This window comes from Sporothrix brasiliensis, assembly GCF_000820605.1.
Source record: "Sporothrix brasiliensis 5110 chromosome Unknown Cont17, whole genome shotgun sequence".
NCBI lineage: Eukaryota > Fungi > Ascomycota > Sordariomycetes > Ophiostomatales > Ophiostomataceae > Sporothrix > Sporothrix brasiliensis.
Window position 1 is genome coordinate 3,607,647 of NW_024467136.1, and position 21,245 is coordinate 3,628,891.

General features: G+C 56.3%; 7 protein-coding genes across 7 annotated transcripts; 3 read left to right on the forward strand and 4 right to left on the reverse strand.

Moving 5' to 3' along the window:
• Positions 1-1,859: 1,859 nt before the first annotated feature.
• On the forward strand, positions 1,860-3,752 carry SPBR_02560 (Major Facilitator Superfamily protein; the record flags this gene model as incomplete). Its single annotated transcript, XM_040760863.1, has 1 exon — positions 1,860-3,752. The coding sequence occupies one exon, from the start codon at positions 1,860-1,862 to the stop codon at positions 3,750-3,752; it is 1,893 nt and encodes a 630-aa protein (XP_040621032.1).
• Positions 3,753-5,851: 2,099 nt separating this feature from the next.
• On the forward strand, positions 5,852-7,062 carry SPBR_02914 (uncharacterized protein; the record flags this gene model as incomplete). Its single annotated transcript, XM_040761217.1, has 2 exons — positions 5,852-5,866; positions 5,968-7,062. The coding sequence occupies 2 exons, from the start codon at positions 5,852-5,854 to the stop codon at positions 7,060-7,062; spliced, it is 1,110 nt and encodes a 369-aa protein (XP_040621033.1).
• A 905-nt stretch (positions 7,063-7,967) lies between these two features.
• On the reverse strand, positions 7,968-9,103 carry SPBR_02949 (protein phosphatase 2 (formerly 2A), catalytic subunit; the record flags this gene model as incomplete). The annotated part of the gene is made up of 4 exons (XM_040761252.1): positions 7,968-8,047; positions 8,104-8,637; positions 8,723-8,870; positions 8,945-9,103. The coding sequence occupies 4 exons, from the start codon at positions 9,101-9,103 to the stop codon at positions 7,968-7,970; spliced, it is 921 nt and encodes a 306-aa protein (XP_040621034.1).
• A 1,056-nt stretch (positions 9,104-10,159) lies between these two features.
• On the reverse strand, positions 10,160-12,496 carry SPBR_02415 (exocyst complex component EXO84; the record flags this gene model as incomplete). The annotated part of the gene is made up of 3 exons (XM_040760718.1): positions 10,160-10,523; positions 10,587-12,199; positions 12,281-12,496. 3 exons carry the CDS (start codon positions 12,494-12,496, stop codon positions 10,160-10,162), a joined length of 2,193 nt encoding a protein of 730 aa, XP_040621035.1.
• Positions 12,497-13,488: 992 nt separating this feature from the next.
• Positions 13,489-14,274, forward strand: SPBR_03180 (mitochondrial import receptor subunit tom-20; the record flags this gene model as incomplete). Its single annotated transcript, XM_040761483.1, has 4 exons — positions 13,489-13,549; positions 13,651-13,896; positions 13,995-14,095; positions 14,161-14,274. The coding sequence occupies 4 exons, from the start codon at positions 13,489-13,491 to the stop codon at positions 14,272-14,274; spliced, it is 522 nt and encodes a 173-aa protein (XP_040621036.1).
• A 743-nt stretch (positions 14,275-15,017) lies between these two features.
• Positions 15,018-17,756, reverse strand: SPBR_02331 (tRNA wybutosine-synthesizing protein 1; the record flags this gene model as incomplete). Its single annotated transcript, XM_040760634.1, has 2 exons — positions 15,018-17,635; positions 17,705-17,756. The coding sequence occupies 2 exons, from the start codon at positions 17,754-17,756 to the stop codon at positions 15,018-15,020; spliced, it is 2,670 nt and encodes an 889-aa protein (XP_040621037.1).
• A 630-nt stretch (positions 17,757-18,386) lies between these two features.
• SPBR_02643 (C4-dicarboxylate transporter/malic acid transport protein) lies at positions 18,387-20,106 on the reverse strand (the record flags this gene model as incomplete). The annotated part of the gene is made up of 3 exons (XM_040760946.1): positions 18,387-19,161; positions 19,232-19,358; positions 19,419-20,106. 3 exons carry the CDS (start codon positions 20,104-20,106, stop codon positions 18,387-18,389), a joined length of 1,590 nt encoding a protein of 529 aa, XP_040621038.1.
• Positions 20,107-21,245: the final 1,139 nt, after the last annotated feature.

The following is a 21,245-nucleotide window of genomic DNA, read 5'->3' on the forward strand; positions in this document are numbered from 1 at the left end:
GTGGGCTTTCGTCTGCTCGTTTCATTCCCGAGAGAGTGCAGCTCGTCTAGCCGCATGCGTCCGTCCTGTCCATTGACCGCTTCCTACGTCGTCTGTGATGTCTCGTGTACTTTGTCGTCAGGGTCACGAGAGCATATATGCCGCCTTTGCCCTCGCCGCTACAACTTTTCAACTTTTTTCGCTTCTTCAGAAAAACAAAACCAACGCAAACTATAACAAGCTGTTTCAAACCACATTTTTCTATTTCGATACCCTTCGGGAGGCCTATGTTTGGGCCGGTTGCACCTTTATATTTTTGATTTCTTCACTGTTCTTGCTGCATTCACAGCTGGAGATACTCCTATCTCCGGTCGCAGGAGGGTCCCCTTTTACGAATCATATACAGTGGCAGTTGGCTGTTCAACAGGCTCTGCCCAGCTATCTATTTTCCTATTTGTCTCCATTTTGTTTAACTGTCATCATATTTCCTAGTGTCTCTTCTTTTCATGTCATTTACCATTCTTGACGAGAGGCAGGCGCATCACAGCGGCCACGCTTTTATGCCTGACCTTTGTCACTTGTTTATATATTTATAGATTCCTCTTTTCTTGCTTCCTGTTCTCGACAATCCATACTCGCGGCAGACAAAAGTAGGAAAGAGACGGTCATTTTCTGGATCTACTTTAAACTTTTTGGTTTATAATATTTTTGCTCCTTATTGGACAGGGCCAGGCGCGCATGGCAAAGCTGCGGAGGACGGAGTTGCCAGCAGGGGAAAGGGCAGGAGAAGGACGTCAAGTGGACACGGGGGAGGAAAGTTAGTGGATAGAGATGCATTGAGACTCTAATTTTTTTGCTTCTGTCTGACCGACCAGGATGTGTTTGTATTTCTGCTGCTGAGTGGTGATATGTTGACTGAATGGCGATGGTGTTGCTTTGGTGGACACGAGACAAAATAGGCCTTGGAGACAAGGGAGCATTCGCACCTTGCTCTGTGCCGTGTCTGTACCCAATCTCTCGTATCCTTACAGGCGACATTTCCAGAAACGCACCTCGATAATAACTGAAACCGAGTCTGTGTATTATCTTTTATTATGGCGATGTTCTACTCTGTGGCTGTCCTAATCTAGGCACAGTAAACACGATGCTTTACATTCTTCCTTACATGAATCTCTCGCTTCTTTGGCGGATTCTGTGCACTGCGAGTCGGCGGATGGCAGTGTCTCTGTCTTATGTGTTGCACAGCAGCCGCTCGTCTCAGTGAGTATTGTGTTGTGGCGTCGTAAGTCGTGTCGTCTGTGACTGGAGTCAGTGTCTTGATGTTGATGGCAGCAAAAGCCTGCTCGAGGCGTGGTTGTGGCTGGCCATTGCACTACATTCCCCTCTTTTTCCCGCCTAGAAAAGCGACTATAAGCGCTGGCGGTCTTCCCCACATAGGGGAGCTTGGGCGGATTACAGTGCATTTCAGTGTCTGCCCCAGTCTTTTCGGCCTGGCCAGGCCTAGTCAGGGCAAGGTTGCTCTCGGCGCTCCTTTTCGTCGCTTCCTTGTTCTGTGCCCCTTCTCGCTTCTGCTTGCCGAACAGCCAGCAATGGCGTCGCCTGCATCGTCCGGCATCGCATTTCCACGCCACCCCGAGGTTCGCAATTTGATGCGCTGTGGTGCCAGAGCCTGCAGAGCCTGCCATGGACTAAGGCATTCACTGGCAAGAGAATCCACAGCCATTTTCGCTCACCACCCACGCGCATGCGCGCCCACTCGTTTCGCGTGCCTGGTCTAATTGACAGCTGCGCTTGGCTGTAGGGCGGACGACACGACACAGACGACGTCAACACACTAGACAGCGAGCGTGCTGAATCCAAGGGCCGCAGGGCTTCCCAAGATGGAACGGCCTGGTCTTCTTAGCGCCGGTCCGGGCGAGACCTCGCAGCCTTGGAGCCGCGCGGCCGCACCCGCGTCACGCGCGCTCGGCCGCGGCAATTTTACCGACACATCAGACGAGCCGTCGTCGGCGCAGATGCTGACGCCACGGAGCAGCAGCGGCAGCGGAGAAGAAAAAGATGGAGCACACGGAGAGGCGATTGAGATGCAGCAGTTCGACGGCGGGCCGGGCCGCTCCCGCCAGCGACGCTCGTCGCCGTCATCGTCGTCGTCGTCGTCGTCGTCGTCGTCGCCGGCATTGTCCGTCTTTTCGGACACCGACGCCACGAGATCTCCGTCGCCAGTGGCCGCACGGCGGTGGCCCTACTCAGCCGACGAGGAGCGGGCCGTGGTGCGCAAGTTTGACCGCCGGCTTGTGCTGTTTGTCGCCATGCTCTACATGCTCAGCTTCCTCGACCGCTCCAACATTGGTAACGCCCGGGTGGCCGGCCTGGAGGCCGACCTGCAGACGACGCCGCCCCGCGACGACTGGTACGAGTGGGCCTTGTCTGCGTTTTACGTCACCTACATCTCGTTTGAGTGGATGGCCCTGCTGTGGCACTACATCCCCGCGCACGCCTACGTGGCCGCGCTCGTGGCCGGCTGGGGACTGGCCGCCTCGCTGCAGGCCGTCGCTGGGTCGTACCCGTGGCTCGTGGCGATGCGTGTGCTGCTGGGCATCGGCGAGGCCGGGTTTGCAGGCATCCCGCTGTACCTGGCCCAATTTTTCAAGCGGGACGAGCTGGCCGTGCGCACGGCCATGTTTATTGCGGCCGCGCCACTGGCGACGACGTTTGCGGCGTCGCTGGCGTGGGCCATCATGGCCCTGGGCCGCCATGCGGCGAGCCCGATTGCGGCATGGCGGCTGCTGTTTCTCGTCGAGGGGTTCCCGTCGATCCTCATGGCTGTTGTGGCGTGGCGTGTGCTCCCAGACGCACCCGACAAAGCGCACTACCTGACGCGGCGGGAGAAGACGCTGGCGCGGCTGCGCCTGGCGAGGGGATCGACTGCACCTCCCGCAACATCAAACGCCGCCTCGTCCTCGCATGGCGGCCTTCTTGGCGTGCTGGTGGACCCGACGACGTGGATCACGGCCGCCATGTTCTTCCTCACCAACATGGCCTACAGCTCGCTGCCCGTGTTCTTGCCCACCATCCTCACCGAAATGGGCCACGATGCCGTGTCGGCCCAGGCACTCGCCGCGCCACCGTACCTCGCCGCCTTCTTGCTTGTCCTCGCCACCGCCCACGTCTCGGACCGCACACGCGCACGCTCGCCGCTGCTCATCGCCCATGCCCTCGCGTCGGCCGTGGGGTACGGCGTGCTCTCTCTCGGCGCGTCCAAGACCCTGCGTCGGACGAGCCTGGTCCGGTACCTCGCCGTCTACCCGGCCGCCATTGGCTTCTTCAATGTCGTCGTCCTCCTCATCGCCTGGAACCTCAACAACCAGCGCGGCGCGCGCCGGCAGGGTGGCGCCTTTGCTCTGTTTCAGGTGGTCGGGCAGTGCGGCCCGCTCGTCGGCACGCGGCTGTACCCCAACGCGGACGCACCGCTGTTCTTGCGGGGGATGCGCACAATGGCGGCGGCGATGCTGGGCGTGGCGGTCTTGGCGGTCGTGCTGACCGTGGTGCTGCGGCGGCGAAATGCACGGCTGAACGCGGCGGAATCGAAGCAGCGGGCCACGGACGAAGACCAGCAAGACGGAGAGAGAGACGATGGAGACGAAGACGACGAAGACGAAGAGGGCGGCGGTGGCCATGACGAAGAAGAAGGGCTCGTGGGCCGGTCCCGGCAGAAAAAGCGACGACAGGCGAACCTTGGAGAAGACGAGGTTCCGTTCCGATATATGCTGTAGACAGGTCTTGTTTCTATCGGTTTGTCGTTTCTTATGCAATTCTAATGAGCACCGGATCGTGTACTCTTTTACGAATGTTCGTACTTTGTTCAAGCGCTGTGATGGTGTTTGGTCTCAATGGCACGAGCTTCAATCGTCGCCGCCATACTCTGGGGTCGCCTTGCATCTTCTCGTTCTTTTCTTCTCGTACGCATGCTCCGTTCTTTATCACCGCTGTGATTGCAGCGTCATTTACGGATTCATTATCGCATTTTCGCAACTGTGTACAACTGCAAGCATCATCCTGTCGTCACTCAATGGAATCACGATGATTGTCGTTTATTCCGTGGAACCAAAATGAGTAGCCATCCTTGGCAGATCTCAACCTCAGTCTTTTTAATCTCATCCCCTTGTCTGCTCGTTTCCTCTATCACGTTAGAGCCGCCAGAGCATATGTGGTGCCTAATGCGTCCGACGGGTGGAGAGATGGGCCCATGGAGTCGTAGACGGCTTGGAAAGAGAGCGACTCGACGTTGTTTTCGACGTCGTTGCTTGATAATAAAGAAGACGAAAAAGTCCCGACTCTGGGGATATCTGCTTTCCCCGTCCAAATAACACGCTCTCTGCGAGTCGGTGATTCGCGCGCCGACTGTGGGCCGACGTTTGCTGACCGAAGCCCCTGATTGGCCAGATAGGTGTCGACCACTCGCGTGTACTCCCTCCGGCGAGTCCACACCAAAAGGGACTTTCCCGTCGCTCGCGCCATTGCCAACTCCGCCCTCAGCCAAAGGGTCGGCGCTTCGACCCAACGCGGGCCCGGCCTTCCTGCTTCACAGCTGTTTTGTTCGGGCAAGGCTGTGGCTGGCAACCAGAGCTCACAGCTTGTCGCCCCCCAAATGTACCCAGCTCGAGCACAGAGGATCCGAAAACATGGCAGAAAAGCTGAGAATTGTCGCATGCCAAGACCGTTTGGTCACCCATTCCACTCGCGCTGCATCGTTACCTCTGTGAGCTCACTTTTGTCTATCATGCGGAGGCGTCGCCATGCCGAGCCTGTTTCAAGTGCGCCATTTCATGAACAACATAACGAAGGAAGGATTCCTCACGAGCTCCCTCCCATTCGATGCTGTTCTGCCGTGACCGTAAGCCTCGCAACACGGAGCAATTCGAGCATGGACTTTTGAAAAACCCGAGCCCGTCAGTGGGACCGATTCTTTCCCCTTCGTCGCCGGCCACGCGCACGGGAATCGGGCAGACACAGTGGCACACGTGTTTTTATTTGTTTTTGTCTGTGTAAATGAGATCTCCTTTCTAGCATGACGCTGTTAAACTACAATAAACGTTATGCCAAGAAAGCCACTGAATGGCCCAAAGTCCGACCGTTCGCACCTGCTAACTTCCGATCTAACGAACGAGACTACTGTGGGGTGGAGGATTGTACGAATTAGCGTTTCGCGCTTTCCTGCGAGGATCCGTTGACGTACCTTCCTCTTCGATGTCCGTCATTCTTTCATTTCTTACTCGACCTATTTTTTTACTTTTTTTTCTTTTTCTTTTTTCTTGTTTTGGCCGGCCTGGTTGTCCTAACGTTCTTTTGCTTCCGTCGACGATCCCTCTCGCTCGTTTTATATAATATCCTTGTTGGTCCATTTCATGTCTCGTCCACCATTCCTCTTCTCTATCTCACCCTGCCTACCGTCGCTCATTCCCGTTGTCTAAGACCACGCCGCAACACTTTCCGTTATTTTCAATATTTACACTAACCACAACATCGCCCCCTTTTCAAGTCTCCTCCGTGGAAAGTCTCCTCCGTCCATCTGCACGCAAAACGCCACATAAAACAAACAACGTGGTCAACCCCGAACGCACACGCATGCGCCTGCATCATCCGGAACGCCGTCGCACAACATACAGACATACACAAACGCACGTTTTGGCGTCTGGTGTGTGTTGTCGACCGACATCTCGGCTCTTTCTGACATTTGAGCTTCGAGCCGGACACGGCACCTGGTATATCTATTGATCTTTTTCGGGCCTCGACTTTTTTGTGCCTCAACTTTTCTGCCTCAACTTTTCGTTCCTCAACCTTTGTCGTATCGTTTTATCAAGCACTCTTCGCAATGGCTTCTGCACCAGTAAGCATTGAAACTTCCCAGTCATCCCAGTAATCCCAGTCATCCGGCTTTGCCATCGGCCGATTACACAGACGATTAACAAGTTGTACCCCCATCAACAGCCAGTCTCCGGTCCGCCCTATCCCCCGACCGCTGCCGGTCTGGGCGGTTCTCCCGTCCCAGGCGTCGACGACCCAGTCTGTGCCGTGCTCCTCGTCTTCTTCATTGCCGCTGCCGCCACCAACATGACCATCCTGCAGGTCAATATGCGTCGAGGCCACAAGTTTATCATTTCTGGCATGACCTTTGGCTTCTGCATGGCCCGCACCACGGCCCTCGTCATTCGCATCGTCTGGGCGTCGCGTCCCCACAACATTTCCGTCGCCATTGCCTCCAACGTTCTCACCGTGGCCGGTGTCGTCCTCCTCTTTCTGATCAACCTCATCTTTGCCCAGCGCATCGTCCGTGCCCACAGGCCAAGGCTTGGCTGGAGTCGCCCTGTCACCTATGCCTTCCGCGCCCTCTTCTATTCTGTCCTCGTCGTGCTCGTCATGGTCATCCCCGTCGCCATTGACACCTTCTACACGCTGGATCCCAGCACCCGTGGCGTCCTGCGCCGCGTCCAGCTCGTTGGCACCGTCTACATGGCCGTCCTCTCCTTCCTGCCCATCCCCATCACACTCCTCACCCTGTTTGCGCCGCCCCGCCCCCCCTACCACGGTGCCGTCGAGAACTTTGGCCAGGGCCACATGCGCACCAAGATTGCGCTGCTCCTCTTCACCAGCACCCTTCTGTGCCTCGGCGCCTCCTTCCGTGCCGCCGTCAACTTCATGCCCCGTCCCCTGAGCGACCCGGCCTGGTTCGACAGCAAGCCCGCGTACTACGTCTTCAACTTTGGCGTTGAGCTGATTGTCGTCTACACCTACACAATCGTGCGCTTCGACCGCCGCTTCTTCGTTCCCAACGGCTCGTCTGCGCCCGGTCACTACGCCGCTGGTGGTGCCGTTGCCGACACGAGCGTGGGTGCAGCGGCAGGCGATGCGGCCGATTCGGCGGAGCGTGGCGAGACCGCCGAGGTCAACAACGGTGGCAGCCCTGTCCTGGCACGCAAGCCGACGCTGGCGGACCGCACCAACTACGGAAACGACGTCTTTGGCTCAGACGAGGAGCCGACGCTGGGTAGCATCAACGGCAACGAGGGCAAGCCGGAGCACTGAAACAGACGGCTCTGCGCCTGTTGATTTCTTATATCCCAATCTCCTTTGTCAAAGATCTTTTCACAGGAATAATCTGGTGGGAGGGGACGTGCATTTTGTATGATATGTTGCCTTGCATGGCCTCGGAGCATTTGGAGTATAATATGGATTTGCAAAGCATGGCTTTTTCTTTACATTTCATTAGATTCTTGGACAGAGACACTGTCTCTCTGCATATCGTATAGACAGGGCACGTAACATAGCCGCCCGACCTAGCAATTAACCTCTAGACACGACATAAAAGACTGAAATAAAACCGAAAAAAATCTTGTGCATCGCAACTAACATTATGTCTATGGAGCACCTGAAAGTAGTGCATGCAAGATGTATGAATGAAGAGCGCCGCCAAGCTGTGCGTTCTTCCAACTCTCCTATCCCCTTCGTCTCTTGCTCGACATCAGCTGTGCCTTGTTGCCACCCAGCTCCAACATCGGTTCTTCTTCCTGTCCAGATGTCTCGTCTAAAACTCTCTGTTCCTACAATGATACATCCAACGACAAAAGGAATACCAGGAAAAGACGGCGAAAGACAGGCAACAATAGGGGCAAGAAATAACGGGCGACAGGCGACAAGACGACATCGGGGCGTAGGAGCACAGGTTGTACAAGCGGGTTTCGAACACCAATAACACTGCATGCGCACGCTTCCAACTGCTCCTGTTATGCCGGCATAGACTCCCCGCAAAAACCCCAACGGTTTCTTTCTTCTTTCTTCGTTTTGTTTACAAGAAGTAGTCTGGGGTGCGTCTGGAGACCATTGGCTCACCTGCTCTCGGGCAAGGGTCAAATTGCAGGCTAATATGATGTTAGTTGCGTGTCTACACAAACAAACGCAAAAGGAGTACGGTGGTACTAACAATGTGTATTTCAGATGCTCGTCGATCTCCATGATCGCAGCCTGGTTACCGCAGCGGTAGCAGTAGTTTGGTGCTTGTTGATGTCAGCATCTTGCGTAGCAAGAAAAGCAGAAAAAGAAAGGTTGAAATCCCATCAGAAAACATACCGGAGAATATGGTCACGACGTTTCTATCTTGAGACCAGTTGTAGCCTTCCATCACAAGCTGGTGTGCACGAGCGATAAGCGTCAAGCCATTGTTATGGTTGAAGGCTTCGGAAATGTCCTGGCCGAACGTGTAACCGGCGCCGCGAGGCGATATGCCCCAGCCACAGCGGTCATCGGGGTCAGACCACAGAAGGTCGCACATGGGGCCTTCGTGGGGCACCTCCTGGATGCGGTCCAGCGCGCGAATGTTGTCCAGCGTGTCAATGCTAGGGGACAGACCACCGTGAAGGCAGAAGATCTGGTTGTCGATGAGGGCGGTGAGGGGGAGGTAGTCGAAGAGGTCGGTAAAGTACTTCCACACACTGGCGTTTCCGTACTTACGCAGGCACTCGTCGTAGAAGCCGTACACCTGCGTGATCTGGCGCGACTCGTGGTTTCCGCGCAAGATGGTGATCCTTTGCGGGTACCGGATCTTGAGAGCTACCAGCAACGTCACCGTCTCGACGGAGTAGTAGCCACGGTCGACGTAGTCGCCTGTGGTGGGTATTAGAGATCTGGAACTGACCTAAAAAAAAGAAGACCTAAAAAAAGAGAGAGGGCAGATAGCAGGAAGCCTTACCCATAAAGAGGTAGTTGGTATCGGGGTTCGGGCCGCCAATCTTGAACAGCTCCATCAGATCGTGAAACTGGCCGTGGATATCACCGCACACCGTGACCGGGCACTTGACCGGCTGAACATTGGACTCGTCTTGAAGGACCTCCCGAGCCTGGTTGCCGCGTCGTTATTAGTATCATGTATAATCTGCACGAGGGGTTTGCTTCCGCGTTCGTTGGGACACACCTTCTCGCACAGTCTCTGGACATCAAGCTCGCTCAGCTGCTTGCAGTTCATCAGGTTCTCGATCCAGCCGTCCACCGTGGGGACCGTCGTTGGCTCCAGGGCCGGAGGCGGCGTAAGGTCTACGGGACCGCGTCCGACGTCTTCCATATTCGTGTCCATGATGTTTTTTAGGCAAACGGTTGACAGAAGGGTATCGATTTGGGGCGAAGCAGCGACTCTTGAGAGCGATGCGCGTGTCTTAACAAATCAAGCGCGGATCGTCGAGTCTGCGCGGTCGCGTGCGAAGATGAGAAAATCGTTCTTGTTTTTGTCGTATCGTCGATCGTGATTAGGCGTAGCGTCAGGGTCGTTCGTAGAGCGTCAAGCGATGCGATATGAATACAATGCAATGGACGTCCGCAGGTCCTGGAATGCTGTTCGGATGCGAGAGCCAGTTAGAGGGGTAGAAAGGTCGATTGGTGATCAAAAGGGGGCTGAGAGGGGGGTTTGCCACTGGGAACCATCCAGAGTGCGATGGCGTTTCGTAGGACTTTGGGCCACATACAGAGGACTACAAGCAATGGAGCGAGAGCGTGCCGGCGGACAATGAGCGCAGTGAGGCTGTCGCGGTGGAGATGAGCGTGGTCGGCTTCGTCGTGGGGTTGTGGTTGTCGTCTGAACGTGATGAGGGTCGATGGCGAGGGGTGGGGGAGGCTTGTATGGATGCTGTCGGTGAGATTGCGAGCTTTGTTTTGTGTTTTCCGACTTCATAGTTTCCTAGGGATTGTTCGTCCCCATCCTGGAGGCGGGTGGCGCACGTGACGAGGCCCGTGCTTTGGCAGCGTATGTGCTCTTACACGCATATTGTTTGCGGAGGTACCTCACACTATGACAAGCTCAGTTGGTGGCGGTGGTGGGGCGAAAGCTGTCAGGAACATGAGCATCATAGCAGAAGCAGTTGCCACCAACTACGGGGTACTATTGCGCCATATTTGTACTCCGTAAAGCGCACACTAAATCTGGTTTACGACGTAGAGCCTCTGACATCTGCTTCCACGATGGTGATAGAAATGGATCATGGTTTCATACACTGATAAAACAGATATAACTGCTCTGAAAATGACGCCAAAATGTACAAAGGACGTAGGCCCAAAAAAGAAAATAAAGAGACAAAGGAAGAAATTCCGGAGAAAAGAAACGACCAAATACACGGAATTGAAAGAGAAATATGTGGTATCACGACAAGCCAAGACCAACTGGTCCGCTTGGTACTTTGGGAGCGGCAGGTGTCCGTGTGGGTGGCTCATGACCAACGAGGTTGCGGAAGTCAAGGCCGACGTCGGACAGCATGCGGGCGTGCTCGTGTGCCTGGTCCATACACCTCCGCCAGGCCTCGCCTTCACGCTCTGTGCTGCTCAGCTGCCGCGCCAGTATGCGGTTGAAGGCCTCGACCTCCTCCTTGGCCCACTTGACGCACGCACTCATCATCGGCGGTGGGAAGCAGCTCTGGAAGCAGCTGACGGTGTTGCGAATAATGGAAAAGTACACAAACGAGAGCTCCCAGATGTAGAGGTGGAGGTCGCCTTGGAAGATGCATTGCCTGGAAGGTTAGTAGAGAGATTCGACAGGCATTTGGAAGCAATGCGAAGGTGAAGAGGCTTACCTGGAACGCTTCTGGATCATGCTGCTGCGGGCCTCGAGGTAGGCTTCGCGCGCCCGGTCTTCAAACCCCAGGCGCGTCAACCACGAGACGTTGCGGCGCATCTTGCGCTGTTCGTTGTGTGTGTCAATCAACTCGCGAATGATGAGCGCTGCAAGGCGAGCCGAGCGCTCTTCAACCTTGAACTCGATAAAGTCCTGCGCCACGGCGTTGTTCTTCAACCCGCGCGCCAGCCCCTGCATCTTCTCGACGCGCGCGACAGAAGGCTCAAACTGCTGCAGGGCAATGTCAATGTCCAGCTCATCCATCTGGCTCTCGACCCACCGCAGATTCTGCTGCTTGCCGTCGACTTCAATGAGCATGTCTTTGATGTCGGACAGCGTCTCGAGAAGGTCCGTCTTTTGCAACAGTCCCGGATCACGCGACGCAAAGTAGTTGATTGTCTCCTTGGCCTTGTTGTTGGCCTCCATTTCCGATTGGATGCCGCGCCGCAGGTCTTCAACCACCTTGCGTATGTTGAGCATCAGTGCGGACTTCTCGGGGTCGTCTGGCTTTTCGGTCCGGTAGAGCACTGTTTCTTGGCCGACGCCACGCACCATAATGGCATCCGTCAGTTTGGACCGCACGGAGCCGGGGCCACTGCTGCTTCCAAGCGACGGCGACGTCACAGACTCGCCCGAGCCAGCCATGTCAATGACTTCAATGTCCAGCAGGGGCCAGCAGCGGTCGGCTACGAGCTTTAGCACCGGCCCACCACTGCTGCCCGGCCCGTCGGCTTTGCGCTTCTTACGCGAGGCCACCAGCAGATGGTCGTTGAGCAAGAAGATTTGCATGGCGCGTCGTGATTTGTAGGTGGCATTGTCCAACTCAATCCACTGGCCGGCGTTCTGCACCACGTGGCGGCCAAGCGTCATGGGCAGAAACCGCTGTGAGCCCTCGACGTTCTTGTACAGGGCTTGCATCTGCGAGTTCCACAGTGCCGTCCGATCTGCCACCGAGCTGCGCTTGTCGCGCTTGCTGAGGCCCGTGGAAAAACCAACGCCACCGAGACCACTTGCATCGGCACCACCACGACCGCCGTCACCGCCAGACGAGGACTGGTTGGATATGGATGTCGACGAGGCGGAGCGCAGAGCGGTCGTGTTGGACTTGAGCTCAGCCATCAGGTTGCGCAGCGAGCGCATCTCGCCCTTGAGCTTCTCAGCCTCTTTGCTAATCTTGATGAACTGGGCCCGGTTCTGGTAGATGTTTTGTTGCAAATCGCCGGCCGCCCGTGACCGCAAATCTCGTAGTGCCTCCTCATAGCGAGCGATATCCTCGTCGGACGCATCGCTCAGCATCGACGCCACATACTGGTCTGGGCTGAGCTTGGGGTCACGCAGCGCTTTGACGTCCACGGGTATCGGTGCTCCTGAGCCACCGCCTCCACTACCGCCCCGGCCCCCTCGGTCGTCCCCACCGCGCTGAATCGGCATGTTGGCACCACCCGCTCCTGGCCGTCTGGCGGCCGACTCATACTGGTTGAAGGATGGCAAGGACGGTACTGGGGGTGCGAACTCGTTCTTGGGCAAGTCGTTAAAGCGTGCGGAGTAGCGTCGCTTGATATAGTCTGACGTCTAAAGCGGACAAAAGAGAGAAAGAGAGCGTTAGAACCAGCATCACAGGGCCATCAGATTGTGGAAACGGGCGCTGCATACCTTTCCTCCGGGCTGCTGGGGAAGCTTTGGCCGTGATATCGGGGCGTCGCCGCCACCGGTCGGCCGCGGGCCATCATTGCGTGGCAGGGGTAGGCTGTTCTGGGTGGCAGGCCCAATTGGTGCTGAGATCTGCCTCGGCGCGCTGATGACAGGGCGGGCGCTTTTGTTCCGCTTGGGGCCGCTGCGCAGCGAGATCTTGAGCCTGTCTTCCGACATGGCTGCGGATTCTGTTTGCGAAAGCTGCGTAGTCTGTGTGTATCTGGCGTATTGTCTGGGCACCCCCACAGTGTGTGCGCGAGAGTCGTTGATCTCGTCACGTCTCGATGTTGGCCATCAGGGAGGCGTCGTCTGAAACGGGGCCAAGCCTCTGATATCTCTGCGTCTCGAATACACGCAACTGTAGTCCAGCTACAGTAACTTTGTGTAAATCGGTAGTGGCAGACTTTCGGATACGGGCGTGCTGTTGAAGATAGTAACGAAGCCTTGAGGTCGGGCGTGTGTTTCGTAAACCGGTTGTTGTGGCTTGCATGTGCCTTCAAGTCCTGATGTTTCGAGTTACGTCGACAGCTCCAGTTCCTTCCGTAAGGAGACAGCCCGCGTTTACGGTGGAGACTTTAGTGAGGATCACGTGCACATTCCCACTATTGGCGGGCTGTGGTTCGTGCTCCATGTGATTGGCCAATCAGCAGCCTGGGAGCTGCTTCTTGCGCGCTGTATTACGACGAATTTACAGTGGGTAATAGCGGGAAGAAGCCCCCCAAAAGGATACCACCACCTGCGCAAAGGGCACGGCCAACCAGGCTCGAGGCTAGGACGATTTTCAGGGAACCACTAAAAAAGCAGGTGGGAGGTGGTGGAAAGATCGAAAAAAAAAAAGAAAAAAAAAATCAGGAACCTCATCATTACGATAGCCACCGAAACGGCAGTCTGAGCAACAATCATAGGTAGCCGCACGAGGCCCTGACGACACAACCCATAAAGCAGCACACACGCGACGCATTCAAACCAGTCTTCAGACGGAAACCAACGTACGTCGCCTGCTCTCCACCACACGGCTATCGAACTCGGAAGATTCAGGACAACCGCCGACGCCCCCGAATCAATTTTTCGTTGCTTCTCTATTTTTCTTGAACGGCACGTCACGACACATATAGCTGCACTCGGGCGCGCCCAGACTTTCCTCCTCTTCCACATACACACACGCCACAATGTCGCAGCAATCAATTATTGCAACGGCCTCTGTCGCCGCAGTAGCGACGGGTCTTGTTGGTGCGTTGGACCCCCCTCGCTTCCTCACGGCCATGCGACTGCTTTGTCCCCTGACTCCGGCATTGGCCACCGTACTTTGACCCGTGGCTAACGTTTTCCAGCCTACGCAATCTACTTCGACCACCGCAGACGCACGCAGCCCGAGTTCCGTCGCGATCTCCGGAGAAACGAGCGGCGGCAGGCCCGTGCCGAGAAGGAGCTCGCCCAGCAGGAGACCGTCAAGCAGCGCGAGGTGATCAAGCTGGCTGTTGGGATGGCCAAGGCTGAAGGCTTCCCGACAAGTGTGGAGGAGAAGGAGGCGTTCTTCCTGGACCAGGTGTCCAAGGGCGAGGCCCTGGGCAGCGATCGTAAGTCTTCTCCTCCTTTTTTTTTTTTTTTTTGTAGAACAGGATGAACGACCTCGCTCGCATGTGATAGACACAGTACAGCTGACACGCTCTTCTAGCTTCGCAAGCCGTTGAGTCAGCCCTCCACTTCTACAAGGCACTCAAAGTGTACCCGACGCCCGGCGACCTGATTCGCATCTACGACCAGACAGTGTCCAAGGTACGAAGACCCCCCTTGGTTTGTATGGAAGAAGGGCTTTGCCAACTAACAACACCCCTCTCCAGCCCATCCTCGACGTCCTTGCCGAGATGATTGCCGTTGACTCCGAACTGAACATCCGCGACATGGCGCCGGCGAACCCGGCGGACCTTTTCCCCCCGACCGTCGGCCTCGATTAAGTGTGTTCTTGAGAGAACGTAGCTCCCTTCCATACCACTCTGCGTGACCGTCATCTAGCATGCCAGATATACACGCCATCTGCATATACACGGTTTTATCAACACGAACATTTCATCATGGTCCATCGACCAACCTGCTCCACTCATTATATACACCACGCAAAGCATATGTCAAGGAGGCATTTTGTCCTTGCTGGCAACCACCTCGTTGTTATGGACGACGACAAAAAAAAGAAGAAGCAAGAAACACGAATTTACGGTAGGAGGCGTCTCTTTCTTTTATTGGTTTGTTGAAAGAAGGACGGCATTGAATGGTATGACGAGTCTGTTGCATCAAAACGGACGGTTCTGCTGTGTCGATGTCATTTGTTCCCGTTGATGATCTGCTGTTTTTATGGAATTTGGTGTCTTTTGGTATTTTTTTCATCTGTTCAACTCCCTATTTATTTTGGTACATCGTCCGTTCCTCCTTTTTTGATTCGGACATTATTACTGCGCCCTTGTCTTTCAAGTCTTGGGGGCACACTTTGGGTTGCATGGAAGCGGTCACTATTTAGATAGGAGATATCCAAATAAAATTCATTCATAAAACGCGAGTGCCAAAGTGTCACACTGAGAGAGAGAGACAGAGAAGTTGATATATGAATAGAACGGGACGTTCAAGTTTTCTGTTGTTTGCTAAATGACGACACAGCCTAATGGATCCCAAGTTCCAAAATTCAGCACGTGCTGCACCACGTCTTCTACCGCTCAATGGGCCGTCCCTTGCGGTCGACACGCTGGTCGCGTGGGTCAAAGCCGCCCCGGCCCCAGGTGGCCCACTCGGCCGTCGGCGGGCCCATGTAGTCCTCGGGTGTAAAGTCGCCCTGGGGGCCCTTTTCGCGCAGCAGCGCAAAGAACTTGTCGTAGTCAATGACGGTGTGCCACTTGCCGTCGCGCTTGAAACGCTCGCTCGCCAGCAGCACGCAGCAGCTGTGGGCGTGCTCGGCAGCCAGGCCGTAGGCGAGGCCGCGGCTCTGCAGCTCCTTCTCGAGGGCCGTCACAAACTCGCACACCTCGTCGTAGAAGGGCACGTTGGCCATGGTGAGGCCGACGCCGGCGGACGTCGAGGTGCCGCAGAAGGTGACGCCCTTGACCTCGACAAAACAGGGCAGCGCCTGCTCGACCAGGTCGGCGTAGCCCTGCACCTCGTCGTCAATGTTGAACCCCTTGACGAGGGTCAGGCGGAACACGGTCCGCTGGCGGAAGCGGACCTCGCGCAGGATGGCGAGGCAGCGCTGGAAGCGTTCCCAAAAGTCGCGGTGCAGCGGACGGTCGATCTTGCGCAGCGTCTCGCGGTTGGAGGCGTCAATGGACACGTAGAGCTGGGTGACGTGGTGGAGGGCGGCGAGCTGGTCCGGATGTTGGGCGTTGCAGACGAGAAACGACGAGATGTTTTCGCCGTGCAGCATGCCCAGGAACTCGTTAATGTGCGGGTAGAAGATGGGCTCGCCAACGAGCGACAGCGCACAGTGGCGGATGCGCATGGCCTCGGCAAACCGCTCGGCACGCACGCCAGGCACGCCGCGCATCATCTTGATCTTTTGGTAGTGATTGGCCTTGACGCCGTCAAAGATGAGGTCGGGCGGGTCGACGACCCAGCGCCAGGTGGTGCCGACGGGGTTGGTGCCGTGGCGCCAGCAGAAGACGCACTTGTTGGAGCACGAGAGCGAGGGGGTGGTCTCCATGCACTGGTGAGAGTTGATGCCGTAGAAGGAGTACTTGTAGCAGGAGCCGCGGCCACGGAGGGCGGACTTGGTCCAGCGGCAGATCTTGACGCCCGAGTGCGAGCCGACAATGGCGTAACCCTGTTTGGTAAGGGACTTGTATGTCGGTGTATCCTTGGCGACCATTTCCTTTGGTGCAGGGGCGGCCGCTCTCCGGCCGGTGCGACGCGGACTACCGTTGGTGGTGCTGCTGTCATTTGCGCCGTATGTCGTAAAGTCGACGGCGATGGGTGCCTTGTTGACGTTGGTGCCGGGCGCCTCGGCGACGTCGTCGACCGCAGTGTCTTCAACAGCAGCGTCGTCCTCTTTGGAGCTCCGCAGCAGGCGGCCCAGGTCCTCGACGTCGTCGATGACGCCGGCCTTCTTCAGCCGTTTGACGTTGGCATTGCGCGCCGCATTGCCGCCAAACAGGACGTCGTCGTTGTCGTAGGCCGCGCCGTTGGCGTCAGCAGCGCCGTCATCGTCGTTGCTGCCGTCGTCGTAGGCATCGCTATCGTCGTCGCTCGCCTCATCCTCGTCCTCATCGTCCGTCTCGACGGCATCGCCCGATCCCCGGACACCAGTGCCGAGACTGCCCGTGCGGGCGACAAGGCCCAGGACGTCGACAACGCCCTCGGACCACTCGGCCAGCCGCAGCATGGCGTCCGTCTTCGTGTTTCCGACGCCCATGGGGAAGGCACGCTTGCGGCCCGTCAGCTTGGCCATCCACTTGTCGACCTCCTTGGCCTGGAAGCAAAAGCCCTCGTCCTCGGTGGGCCAGCCTTCGCGGTCGCCAAAGCCAAATACGGAGTAGCCCAGGAGGGGCGCGAGCGGTGCAGTGTCGATGCGGAAGTCATGGTGTGTCTCCTTGAGGTGCTCAAGGAAGGTGTCGTTGATGGAGTCGATGTTGTAGCTGGGGAGGAGGAAGAGGTACAGGTAGTCGGTGGTTCGGCCAGAGGCGGCGTCGGAGGCATCCTTGGGCGGCGAGATAAAGTATTCGTCCAGGTCTACCTCGGCAATGTCCAGAACCTCAACGGGCGCAAAGACGTTGCCCTTGCTGTCGCTGCCACCATCCGGCTTCAGTTCGCCCAGCGTGGTGCTCAGCTCGGCAGCATAGTCACGCACAATCTTGGCCGTGGCACCCGTTATGGACGAGTAAAAGACGATTGTCTGGATGCGCGTGGGCACGCGAGCGACAGCAGCGGCACCGCTGCCTTTTGGAAGCTCGCCCTTGATACGGCGCGGGCCAGCCGCAGCCTTGGTGGTCGTGGAGGAAGGAGTGGTCGCATTCGCCGTCTTGGCAGTTGAGGATTTCTTGGTCGCGGTCGGGGTGATCGTCTTCTTGTCGCTCGTGGAGCCGGGGTAGGAGATGGTCTTGGTCTGCTGGAGCACGGCGATTTTGACGTCTTCTTGGACCGACGGCGGCTGTTCTTGTTGCTGCAGCTTCTTGTTCTCGTCGACGACGGTCGTGCCGTCGTAGATCTTGGGGAAGACGAGCAGACCTTCCCTGTCGTCACCTGAGCCGGCCACATGCAGGTAGATGCGCAGCGAGACGAGGGTAGCAAACGTGGCAAGAAGAATGGGAATGCGGTAGGTGTGCCATGCGTCGACGACCACTAAAAACAATATTTGTCAGTTTGTGTCCTTGGAGAAAGCCGTGATAATAGGAATAGCCACGTGCTTACCAATGAGCAAATCTCGTATGAACGGGCTGCTCGCCCAGGAAGTCGAGGCCATGGTGCGTTGGGAGGAGCGCAAAAGCGTCTCAGGTCGGCGCGATTTGCGGTGTTCGCAGTCTGGCTCAAACTGGCGTGAAGCGAGACGTTGGCAATGTCCACGGCTTCTTTTTTGAGTTGACACTTTTTTTCGGTGAGAGGCTAAATGCGGAGGAAATTTTGTAGTGCAACACCGATTGCCATTGAACCCCTCACAACTCGCCAAACCCGTCAAAAGTTAGTCATTCAAGGGCCCTGTAGACCGCACCCCACATATATTGGGGCCACTATATCCGCTATGTAAAGCGCCAAACTTCCGTGTAAGTCAAATGCGGCAAGTCTCTCCAGGTGGTATATTCATTGCATCGACAGAGCTCTGCGCATTTATGCGTGGTGTAATGTCGGATCATTAAATATTAACGTAAAAAATGGCCAAGGCTATCAGGTCTATCATGGTATAAAAATGCACTTTTCAACGACAATGCTCCTCATGCAAGTGTCAAATCATGAAAAGAAAACCGAAGCAGAAAACAAAAAAGAACGAAAGGAAAAGAAAACGCTGTCTGCCTTAAAGGCTGCTGGCAAAATGTGTTTTAAATGCGCGAACAATAAATCCATGAAAACTGTTGATGAACGGCAGGGCGAGTCGGGCCTACACCGTTCGTTTGCCGCCCGGCTGCTCCTCCTTGGGGTGCAGATCGCGCAGGCACGGCGCATAAAACATGTTGCCGCGGTAGACCATGATGGTGGTTTTGACGGCCACGAGAATCCATAGGCAAAACACCAGGGCTGAGAAGATCATGGTGATGACCTTGAAAAAGGTGCTCGACAGCTCTACGGCCAGCACACCTGTGCAGCTCGTAAAGACGCCGAGCGGGAAGACGAAGCCCCACCAGCCCATGTTGAAGGGGAACGACTTGGTGGTCATGATGGAGATGATGGCAAACGCCAGCCAGCCGAGAGCGGCGCCCCACAAGAAGAACCCGGCGAGGATTCCAATCATGTAGAGCACGGTGGGGCCGTACAGGGCGGTGGCATCGAGGGCATTGGGGCTGGTGCCGTCGGGGATGGCGCCGTTGAACGCGCCGGTGGCGGGCAGAACCTGCATGGCGAGCTTGCCGAGCTGCTGGATCGCAAAGCCGCCCTGGCCTAGCGGGCCGATGGGTAGGAAGACGGACACAATGACTTCGCGCGGCGGCAGGTCGTGGATTTGCAGGCGCAGAAAGTACACCGTCATGATAAAGAAGGAGAAGGTCTCGCCGAGGCCCCAGATGATGTAGGAGAGGACCAGGGTGGTGAGTTGGTGCGAGCGGTTGGGCAGGGCCTCGGCGATCACGCTGCCAGAGGCAGCCGCGACAATGACGGGCACGACAGGCAGGAGTAAGGCAGCGGTCATGTGAGAGAGCTGATTGCGATGATGGTGGATACTGGCGCGCTGTCAGAAGCGAGAAGACAGACGACAAGACATGGCAACGGCTGATGGGACGGGCAACTCACATCACAAAAGGAATAATCAGGCTGCAGGCGCAGGAGCCAAAGACGTCGACCCACCAAAACGCCCAGATCAGATAGATTGCCCAGTTGCCCCATGTTGTGCAGACGAGGGCCATCATTGTGACAATGGCTGTGATTGTTAGCAGGTGGTGTGTGACAGCACAGACAGAAGCGTCAAGGGCATACGCACTCGAAAAGGCCATGGGAATGCACCCCAGGAAGAGCGACTGGGACGGATGCTTAATCATGACATTCCAAATCTCCGGATACACGACGTAGCGCGTAATCGTGATGAGCGAAAAGGTGATGAACAGCAGAATGTTGAGGCAGAAGACGGCAACGGACAGGTACCACACCCCGTGGGCGTTGTAGGGCAGGTTGTGCAGCAAGATGGCGACGACGCCCGTGCCCATGCACACAGAGAACCACGACGGCGTAAAGTTGCGCACAATTTTGCGCCAGCCACGATTTTCCCTCTCGCTGGTGGCGACGACGGCGCCGCAGGGCAGGATCCGAATGTCGCTGCCGCCGGCGCCGGCGCAAGGCGTGTTTGCTGTCGGCGGTTCTGCCACGGCATTGCTGTGGCTGCGGCTGACGGGGTGGGAGCCATTCTCGGCGCTGGCATTGATCGTGTTGTGGGAGGAGATGTTACTGACGACCGGAACGGCTGGGCTGCTTTCGGCGTCCTTCTCGGGGTCTATCTCGTGCAAGGTGGGTGCAGCACCTGCAGTGGTGCCTGCAGAGCACGATGTGTTGTTCACATGGTCGGAGGTGTCCACGTTCTCCTCGCTGGCGTTGGCCTGGCGTAGAGTGTGGAAGAAAATGCCACTGCCATCAGGGGAGGAGGCCGTCGAGAACTCCGGTATTAATGCAGACATGTCGATATATCGATGTCGGCAGGGATTGAATGAGACGGAGACAGGGCCAAGAGTCCCACGGATGGTCGAAGTACGAGCACCACTAGTCACGATAATGGGTAGATTGGATAGAAAATACCGCCAGATGGCATCGAGGGAGGTCAAGCCCAAGAGCATGAGAAGCACATATACGGGGTTCGCCTCCTCTTATTCAACCGCAGAAACAGGAAATCGGCATCAAGGGAGCAAAACAAGAACCATTGCTGCAGGCAAGCCGCTCTTTCCGCCAATCACGGCTGGCGCTGTTGTGCTTAAGCAGGCCGCATAGCTCTTTCCCCAACCCATTTTCGTGTTCTCGATAAATTTTTGGCCTTATTTTTTTTCTAGCGTGATCGGCACGCAGCAAAGTTGAAATAGTCGGGGAAGGAACGAGCATACTCCGTCTGGTTTCTTTCGCCGCCCATGTTGCCGAGATTTCTCCCTCCAAACGGTCTGGTCTCACTGCGACTTAAATCGCACCTTCGTTAATCGCACCTTCCTGGCAAGATTGAACAGGCGGTTCTCGGTGCCGTTGGTAGACGGCCCGGTAACATGCCAAAACTGTCCAAAATTTGAGTATGACTAATGGCAAGCCTAAAACACGAGACGAGAACGCCCCGGTCCAACAGTACATGACTCAAACGAGCCTCGACCGTCGGCCGATGCCGACAGATGGACTGTTTCGAAGGTTTTTTATTTTTATTTTTTATATCAACGGGAGTCGCATGTTCCTTCCTGGCATAGACCGTGCCTTATTCTGCTGCAGCACGGCACGGTTTGAATACAACCCTGGCCCGGCAAGGCTCTGCTGTGGGCAGGGCTGAGTGCGATCGTGGCCTGATTGTCGGATTCTGGCGTCTCTCGTATTGGCCTTGGCTTCATTTCAGGCCACTCGCCGAAAACGGAGAGCCTCGTTTGCTTTCGCGTAATATAAAAGAGCCGTCTCCCCATTTTGGTCGACAACACGACGTCCAGCCCCCAACTATGCATCTTCTTGTTACGTCACGAGAAGCTAGGGACCGTGATGCATCGTGGCAGGTGACCAAAGCTATAACAATGGCAATCTTTGGGGGCGTCAAAAGCCGGTACTCGCATTCGTGAGTTGTCGCCGTCCATTGGAT